We start from the raw sequence: 10364 nt of genomic DNA, 5'->3' as shown, positions 1-10364 counted from the left end.
ATATACACAATACATTCACCCTTCTTACCAAACCTGAATTCTTTCTTTTGTGAAGTTGTTGCTCCACACAAAATATTATATATTTAATAATTATGATTTAGCATTAAGTTATTGTCGCTTGTACCATAGATGCTTCTTTGAAAAATGATATATATATATATATATATATGGTGAATCGTGACTCATTGGAGTAATCTAGGCGAGGTCCAAGATCAAACCTAGGGGTTGCCACTATAACACCAAGAGTATATCCAACAACCCGTAAGCCAAATATACTAGGAATTTGTGACTTAACAAGAGCCAAGACTCCACAACGGTGGGGGAGCATACTTCACAAAAAGCCAAAGATGTTCCCCATAGAATTTGAAACTGGGTGGAGGAGATAAGATCCCATTGTATCAACCATTCAATTGTCCCATGAGAAAACAAAAATGACATGGAAAATGTTAGAAAATATAAAATACTCTTTTAACACCTTCCATCCAAATAGTTGACCTAACCATTGAGGGGTCCTTTAGGTTTTTATTATCAACCTTTAGACAAGAGGAAATGATATCCAAGTACATGAGAATTACTAACCATCTAGGTCTTTGGAGTTTGTTGGGTATAGTTTATAAAGGGTAAGGGCTTTGGGCTTTGAAGGTTAGCATTAAGTTATGATTTTAGATCTTTTTACATTTTTGTAAAAATTAAACGTTAATATCTTAACCGATTTCAAAAAATTGTTGTGATGAGAGTTGAACGATTGGTTATTTTGATTATTTGAGTTTTTTCCCTTGAAGATTGGTGAAGTGTTCACCCAAAACATTGAACACCTCTACAAGATCACACAATGTTCCACAAGTTTTCATCATTATTGTTAACTGTAAAAATATACATGCTTAAAGTTGTGTAAGAACTAAGAGATGGAAATTTGACCACTATATCAAGGTCACAATAAAATGTTGTTTGGTCATATTTTAAAAAAAATATAGATTATTGAAATTTAATTTATTAAAAATAATATTTTTGTTGTATTGAATTTAACTATCTTAAATAACTACAACTCAAATATTAATAAAAATATATTAATTGAGTATTGATTTTTATTGTAAGTATTAAATTTCTATTTGGATAATTGCAAATATTAATAGAAACATATTTAATATAATTGAGTATTAATTTTTATTGTAAGTATTAAATTTCTATTTGAATAATTGCAAAAAATATAGGAAAAAGTTATTTCTCTAATTAAATTGCAATTAGTTGGTTTCCTTATTTTTTCTATGGAAATTTCGATAGAACACTATAGTCTGATAAAAAAGTTAGAAGATAAAATCTCTACCAAAATAGAAGAAATTTAACTCTCTATGTGACAACATAAACCTTCTTCAAGAAGTACGTCTGCCAACTCCCTCAACTAGCTAACCCAAATCTAAATGAACTATTTCTAAATAATATAAGAATAAATTTGCCCCATAAAGATGTCTTCCTATGAAAGTATGGAAGAAGTTCAACTCTATGGGACAACATAAACCTTCTTCAAAAAATACTTCTATGAGCTCCCTCAACTAGCTATCTCAAATTTAAATAAACTATATCTAGATAATATAAAAATAAATTTAACCCATAAAAATGTCTTAGTATAAAAATAAATATAAAAATAAATTTAACCCATAAAAATGTCTTAGTATAAAAATAAATACTTATAAAAGTAAAAACTTATAAAATTTTAAGATTTTTTTTAAGAAAATTATACCTATCACATCTGGTTTCATATTTGTATTTTGAAATTTTAATTCAGCAAAAAATTATTTTATCATAAAAAAACCTAACAAACATTCTTTATATTTTAATGTACTTTAATCAAGATACCAAACATAAATTCTTTATATTCACCCTTCTTACCGAATATGATTTTTTTAATTAAAGTAAACACTTATTGAATCACTCAATCTAAATATTGTTGATAAATTTTAAAGGATATTAATAAAATAAAGAAATGAAATAATATTATATTACTTAAATATTATTTAACTTTATTTCATGTAATTTATACCTTTGATAATTAGACTTAAAATTAATCATAAATCATAAATATCATTTTTTTAGTCATTCATTATTTTTTTTAAATGTTTATATTTTCTTACGTTACGTTAGAATGTTATTCAAAACGTTATATCTATTATATTTATTTCATTCTTATTTTATTTAAATTATTTTAATTTTATGTGAATAGACATGTCTTTATTGAAAAGAGAGTATAACATTTTGGAATCAAAGTGTATTATATACTAGAGTTTTTTATTATAAATATAAGTATATATTCAAAATTTAGTAAAAGGGAATATTTTTTTTTTATTGTCAATAGACATGTTTTATTGAAAAGAGAGTATAATATTTTGGAATCAAAGTGTATTAGATATTAGAGCGGGAATATTTTTATTGAAAAGAGAGTATAATATTTTGGAATCAAAGTGTATTAGATATTAAGCTTTTTATTATAAATATAAAGTATATATTTAAAATTTAATAAAAGGGAATATTTTTTATCGTTAGATTTAATGAAATATTTTGTTTATATTTATATAGGTATTTGTATTTTATAAATGGAGATTTGTTTTATGATGGTCCAGGTAAATTGACTTGATCAAATTATTGGTAGTTTTCAGGTTACAAGTTTATGAGAACCCATGGCTTTGTTTATGGTATTTGTGTGGAATATAATATATTTAAAGGTGGAAAGACTCCGGGTAAATTTGTTCTCGTGGCCTTTTAGGATCCCAAGCAATAACGCCTTTAGACACAACTATTTCTCTCAGTTTCGTGATCCTACAAACTAGTATTAGAATTAATATACTTTGTTGTGTTTGGGCCCATGAATGTTAAGTCTTTAGGAGGAGTCTCATATTTTGTCACATTCATAGATAATGCATTTAGGAAGGTTTGGGCCTACCCTATGAAAAGTAAAGATGAGGTATTTGAGATATAGTTTCAAAAATTTCATGTTGTTGAAAGAGACTAACAAATTACTAAAGTGTTTGAAGAAAGATAATAGTGGAGAGTTGCTCCACTGCATTCAAGAATTATTGTAATAGATTTGACATTAAACATGAGAAGATTGTCCCTAGTACTTCCGAACAGAATGGTATTGCAGAAAGGATGAATTGCACTATCAAGGGGAAGGTGAGGAGTATGTTGTCAAATTCTAGATTGGGAAAACATTCATGGGTTGAAACAGTGAGGACAACTTGTTAATTCATAAATCGCTCACCTTATACAACCCTAGACAATGATATTCTTGAATAAGTTTGGACCGGTAAGAAGGTAAATTATTCTCACTTGAGAAATTTTTGATGTGAAGCATTTATGCAAATTATGAAAGATCATAGAACCAAATTGGAGGATAAATTAATGAAATGTGTTTTTCTGGGATATGCAAATGGTGAGTTTGGTTACCATCTTTGGGATTTGGTTAATCAGAAAATTGTTAGAAGTAGGAATGTAACATTTAATGACTTAGAAATATATAAAAGGCCTACAGGTGATATGGAGGTCAAGAAAATTGTTGGCAAGTTTACAGAACAACAAGAAAATATCCCACTATTGCAAGAATCTGGGCAGCTAATTCAAGAATAGGATGACAGCAAGTGGAAAATGATGGACAACAACAAGAAGAAAACTTGTCATAACCTTTACAAGGGATTCAACCGGAAAACACACCACCACAGTGATGGTTTGTAGGTCTACTCGGCCTCATAAGCCCTCATAATAGTATCCACCCTCAAATTATATTTCACTAACTGATGAAATTGAATCTCATTGTTCTTAGGAAGCTTGTGAAGTGGAAACTAGCAAAAATTGGAAGAGAGCAATGGAGGAAAACATGGACTCTCTATTGGAAAACAAAACTTAGGAGTTAGTGAAGCTTCCAAAAGGAAGAAATGCCTTATAAAACAAATGGGTACATAGGATTAAACATGAGAGTGAAGAGAAGAAGGAAAGATATAAGGCAAGGCTGGTGGTGAAGGGATTTGCACAAAAAGAAGGTATTGAATTTACAAAAAACTTTTCACATGTTATTAAAATGTCATCCATAAGAATACAGTGATGTGTGGTGAGGTGGTTGGGTTTGTTGGGTGAAACCCACGAGGTCAGGGTTCAAATCACATTGAGGCGGCTCAAGGAGTAGACATCCCTTATCCGTGAGTCTCGGCTCTTGCCAAAATCATAAGAAATTAGTATATATGCTTGTAGGTTGTTGGATGTACTCTTGGTGTTATAATGGCAACTACAAGAATTGATACTGGGTCTTCGTTAGATTAGGTCTGGCAATTACCGATTCACCACGTTGTTAAAAAAAATGCCATCCATAAGAGTTATCCTTGGTCTTATTGTTGCTTTAGACTTGGAATGAGAACAATTAGATGTGAAGTCAACTTTCCTTCATGGAGAATGGAAGGAGGAAATTTATATGGAACAACCAAAAAGATTCAAGGTAAAAGGTAAAGAGAACCTTGTATGTAGGTTGAAGAAGAGCCTTTATGGGTTGAAACAAGCACTCTCATTTAAAGAAAAGGTCTTATGGTCCAAATAAATTAAGGGCAAAAGAAGAAGCATAGCACTCAGGGAAGAAGTATTTATTTGAAGGATAATTTCAAAATGGAGAAGGTAGCTAGATCAACAAGCATTGGTACCTAGGGCATTGGTCATGGTGTAGGCCCATAGAGTAAGTGCGACCATGGAGGACAACAAACTATGGGAGGTCCAAGAGAGCATGAGGCTCGAAGCATGTTAAGGCAAGTGTGTAACAGTTTCGAGAGTAGCAAGAAAAGTCAAGAAGAGGACACACAATGATAATGAGGATGTGAATGAATAACATGGATTGGAGATATAAGGAGAGAGAGGTCAAGCAGTGAGAAAAGCCAATTCAAGCAATGGATTAGCAAAGCTAGAGATGTAGTGAGAGAGTGGTCATATGGACGAGAAAAATGGAGATGGACTCAATGGTGTTTGAGGTTTAGTGAAGGAGCTAGCATGTGATGAGAGCCACAATGGTCTGATAACATCAGTGATGTGTGAATACCCTAAGAGCTTTTTGGTCCAAGTTGTCAAATCCTGCCATAGGTAGGCATATTCCCCCAGGAAGTTGTAAGACTTGTTGTTCACGTATACATGTTGTGCAAGAGCATGTGATGACTCAAGTTGTGGAATGAACCACTTAGATAGGTAAGAGGGTGGCAAGTGTACTCATACACTAGCTTGAGGTCGAATGTTGTAAGACCTTAAGACTTTGATTAGGCATTCATTTAGTGCAATGGCACATGGAGTTATCAAGTTGTGGAATGGGCCCATTTGGATAGGTGCTAGGATGGCAAGTGTACTAGTATCCTAGATGAGGGAGCAATATGAGAATGTAAAGATGGTTGATGAACAATGTACGTGAAAATGTGTCTTATATAATTGGTGGATATAACAACTAGTTACCCATGTAATCCAGTAGATGGTAACCTTTTTATATGGACTTAGACAAAGTGAATGGTATCGGGTTAATCTCCCTGAGTCAAGTTTAAGATGGGGGATTGTAAGGTTAACTTGACTTGGTCAAGTTACCAGCAGTTTTCGAGTTTCAGGTTTATGAGAACCCATGGTTTTTGCGTCTGGTTTTCATGTGGAATATAGCTTATTTAAAAGCGAAATGCATCTGGATAAATTTGTCCTCATGAACATAAGGATCCCAAGCAATAGTGTCTCTAGACACCACCACTTCTCTTGGTTTCGTGATCCTAACAACTTGTAATTATTTACATTATTAAAAAAAAATTAACCACCTACTTCACTTCCAACCATAAAATTTAAATTCTTGCTAATAAATATATGCAACAAAACTGCACACGAACGCATTTAACAACTTTCTAAACCATCTTTACTCCCTAAATGAATGACCATCAGAAAACCTTATCCATTCACCTAAATATAAAACCGAATAATTTCTTTATCTCACATATTTACATATCCAGATATTTCCATCTCAACCAACTCAGGATTTCCATTTTGACCATCTATGTGACAAATTCAGCTGCCTGATTGGTAATTTATAACGAAGCTGTTTTGGTCACTAAGCTGTATGATATGATTGGAAAATTTACGGAGAATCAACGCCATTCAAACTAATATATGTAATAAATTATTTATATTAAATTCAAAATTTATTATTGATGATATATATGTAATAAACTATTTATATTAAATTCAAAATTTATTATTGAAATTAAAGATAATATATTATTTTAATAAAAAAACTTAAGTGATATTAACTAGTTTTTCTCCAATTGTAATAACTAAACCTAAAATAGAAATGTATGTAATATCATTAGATATTCTGTATGTGAAACTTTCCAAAATACTCGTGATATTAAAGATGATACATCTTCAATAATTTTAATAATAAATGTATAATTTTTTTTTAATTTTTAATTAAATTTTAAATATAAAAATGAAACGATTAATGTGAAAAGTATAGTTTAATGTATAGTTTAATGTATAGATAAAATAATTTTTTAATAAAATTTATTAGAATTGGATAATATCAATGTTCCACCAAGACTCCGGTGCGGGGAGACGCGGGTGCGGGGAGACGCACAGGGGGGACGTGTGGGAGTACCCTCAAATTTTAGGGAAATTTCGGGGGTGCGGGGAGTCGTCGAGGTATATATATATATATATATATATTTCAAGTTCATATTCATTGTTCACTGTTCAATAATGAAAGCATAAAAATATTAAATAGACAATTGAAATTTGAATCATTGATCCATCCTCATCATTCATTTTGATACATACATCATTCATATGACATACTCAAGTGACAAGTCTCATTATTGAATTAATTATTATTCATACATACCATGAGATTCGAAAAACAAAAATAAAAATCAATAATAAAATATTCAAATACATTGATCGATATCATTCATCATTCAATGGTTCATCATTCTACAATCTACATTGATTTAAAAACTAAATTCATCATCCATCATTCTAGAATCTAAATTGAAAGCAAAACATACTAGTATATTTTCAAAGTTTGAACACTAAATCTATATAACTCAAAGTTTCAAAGTTCAAACTCAAAAATAGTTAAGAGTGAAATGGAAATGACTTTGGGTTGAAATGAAATGAGCTTTTAACTTTAAGGTTTAGGCTTTTAAGTTTTAGTTATTTAGTTTTAATTTTAATTTTTTTTTAGACTTTTAAGTTTTAGTTATTTAGTTTAAAAAAAATAAAATTTAATGGTTTTGAGTTTTGAATTTTTGATTTTGAATTTGAATTTTTAAGTCTTATTAGACAAATTTAAAGGGGGACGCCCAGGTGCACCCTTTTGGGGAGTCTAGACTCCCATACTGAAGGGGGACGCCCAAAAGCACCCTTTTTGGGGAGTCTTGGGGAGTCTAGACTCCCACACTAGGGAAACGCACCCCCTTGCGTCTCCCCAAGACTCCCCAAAAAGGGTGCATGGGGAAACGCACCCCAAGAGACTCCCCATCCCGGGTGCGTGGGGTGCGAGGGGTGCGCGCACCCGACCCTGGGGGACGCGTCCCCGTGGAACACTGGATAATATACTTTTAAGATTTTTGTTGCTTAAAATATATTTATGAATACATAAATAAATTCAACACCATAAAAAATTATTGAGGCATTTAAATTATACAGATTAAATAATTTAAACTCAAGCTTTTAAAAATATCTATCCAATTTTCATTATCCAATTTATCATTAAAAAAAACTAGTTAACCTATAAATTAGACTAAGCCATGAAAAAATATCCAAAATCCTAACTTGTTTAAATGACACTGCAAACATTTTTGCTTACATTTGCAAGAACTTTGTTGTGAGTGTAACGAACCACTCCATCTGTTGTTTGGCATCATTAACCACCACTCCATCTGTTGTTTGGCATCATTAACCATGGTTCATTTAGTGTCTTCCTCAAAGGTTTGATGACAAAGCTTGGCCAGGAGCTTTCTGCAAGATTTCCTTCCATGGGTGGAGAGAAGACAATGCAGCAGGGGTCCAAACAAGACGACATTACTCAATAATTACAAAATTGAAGGGATTTCTGTGTCTTTACACAGACAAATTTCATTATTTTCCCTTGAGAGTCTAGCCCAGGAGTTAAGAGATGGGAGGTCGAGAATTCTTTTGATAGCCTTGTCAAAGAAGAGGAAAACTAGATCGGGAATTTGAGCCACATAGCAATAAGAGGTTCCTTGATCTGTTGAGTTTTGTTCACTGAATTGGAATTTGAATCATTCATTATCTATCTAAAAACACCAGTGGTGCAAACCTCTGCAGGGATATACACTGGGAAAAACCAGAAGAACTCTGGCAAGCAAAAATTTGGATCCGAAAAACTGGGAAAGCTTTAAAAACTCTGCAACATGAAGAACTCACAGGAATTTGAAGAGTTTTACATTACTGTAATGTGTCATGAAATCCTGTACCGAACTTCTCCTAAAACATCAAATTTTATCCATGTATTACCATATTCCAAGCACTTCCCTCACACAGTATTCTCCTCAATTTTACATGTTTTCCAAAATTTCAAATGAAAGCAACAAGACTGTCAAGTCAAAAGAAGGCATATCCCAATAAAACAACCAATAGTGCACTACCAGTCACAATAAATGAGTAATACATTTTGTCAATGAATGAATGGAGATCATTACAATGGACCTTGCTAATGCTCTCTCCCTTGGCCTTTTATCAACTGGTATTTCATTTTTTAATCTGAAGTTTCAAAATCGTTCAAATGTGAGCAAACCCTACACAGCCGATGCCACAATTTCATGGGTCCACTTCCAAGAGAAATATCAAACTGAGCAGGAGATCAGCCAATGTTTTTATGAATAAATGAATGAATGCCAAAAAATACTAACACTGGATCTAGAAGAGAAGTACAAATAGTGCAAATGCTAGACCAACCATAATGCCGAGAGAGCCTGCAGGTTGCAGGGTAGGAGCACTACTAGTTGGTTTGAAACTATTAAACGGACTATTAGCTGGACTCCCCCCAGATTCGCCAAGGGTGGGAGCAGAAGCGGAATCTTGGGGAGGAATAGCACCATTGGCACCCAATACAAGAACAGCAAGCTTCTCGGACTTTTCACAGTGCCCGGGTACACCACTAGTGAAGTAGTATGAACCCCATTGTTGGAATTTGAAAACTGTGTTTCCATCTTGAAATTTTGCTATCGGATTTGATATATCACAACTGATATATGCTGCCTTAGTGACTCGAATTACTGAATCCTCACTGGGTGGGTACAAGAATACTGCAATCCCAATCACGAAGAAAATGGTTGAAGTTAGAAACAAAACATCCAGATCTTCCCATCACAATAATCCATCTCAGGCTCAATGACTAAGAGGCTTGTTCTGCCCTGCAGGGGAACCAGATCTATACATATGGTGCACATAGATCCAAGAATGCGCATCATGCACACAGAGACATAACAGTAGAAAAGATGCATTTGTAATAATTTAATTTTTCATTTTTGGTAGAAAAAAAGTCAATGCCATGGATCCTGAAGAAGAAGCTCAAAACCAACATTGATCACAATTCCAGAAATTTGACAAATGGGTTAAACCTAAAGAATAGATTACAGAAATGTGACATAATCGCATAAACCCAAAGAGTAGATAAACTGAAATACAAAGAAAATTCAATAAGAAAGTACAGGGGAATAAGGGAAAGAGAAGAAAATAGATCTTACAGAAAGAATCCCCAACTTTGAATGTGGTGTTGGCAGCCCAATTCTGGTATAGATCCGTTCTGCCACCTGTGGGGAGGGCCCATGCATCCAGTCCCCCAACTTTGAACTCATATGCAGAGGCAACTGCATTGTTTCCCTGCAGTGACACCAATAAAAGGCCGATCCCTATCCACAGTGCCAAACACGTCCCCATTTCACCTCTGCAACCAGGGATCTGAATAATCCAACCAAAACTCGCTTGGGTGGTTGCTAAGAATGGGAATGAGCTTAGCTCCGCGCAAGTTCAAGGGCAGTGAAATAGATGAATGGGGAACATACGGACCTGCATCTGAGCGAAGTAGAGATAAGTGACATTTTAATGTAAGCGAACGTAAGGGGTTCCTCCTATGGACAAGATCTGAGCTGGATTCCAGCTGTGCCAGATAAGCTGTACATGCTAGAGAAGGGCAATCATGGCGGGATTCTCCAGCTCGCCCTAAGCGTGGGCCACAAGAAACAAGAACCAATCGTGGAAAGTTGCATAATAATCGGTTACTCAAATGGCTCATTTGCCAAGACTTTTTTAAATGCAAGTGTTTACCAAGGAGGAATTATCTGGACAGCTAAAAG

The 10364-nt window shown here is 33.4% G+C and overlaps 1 protein-coding gene across 1 annotated transcript; it reads right to left on the bottom strand.

Moving 5' to 3' along the window:
• Nucleotides 1-8657: 8657 nt before the first annotated feature.
• Nucleotides 8658-10156, bottom strand: LOC149251647 (early nodulin-like protein 8). Its single transcript, XM_089456555.1, has 2 exons — nt 9756-10156; nt 8658-9314 (listed from the first exon to the last, which is right to left on the bottom strand). The coding sequence occupies exons 1-2, from the start codon at nt 9946-9948 to the stop codon at nt 8926-8928; spliced, it is 582 nt and encodes a 193-aa protein (XP_089312681.1). The 5' UTR covers nt 9949-10156; the 3' UTR covers nt 8658-8925.
• Nucleotides 10157-10364: the final 208 nt, after the last annotated feature.

Source organism: Pinus tabuliformis, chromosome 7 (genome assembly GCF_031772625.1).
Source record: "Pinus tabuliformis cultivar Carrire ecotype Pingquan chromosome 7, CPIR1, whole genome shotgun sequence".
NCBI classification, from domain to species: domain Eukaryota; kingdom Viridiplantae; phylum Streptophyta; class Pinopsida; order Pinales; family Pinaceae; genus Pinus; species Pinus tabuliformis.
This window is presented reverse-complemented; position numbering and strand designations above follow the sequence as displayed.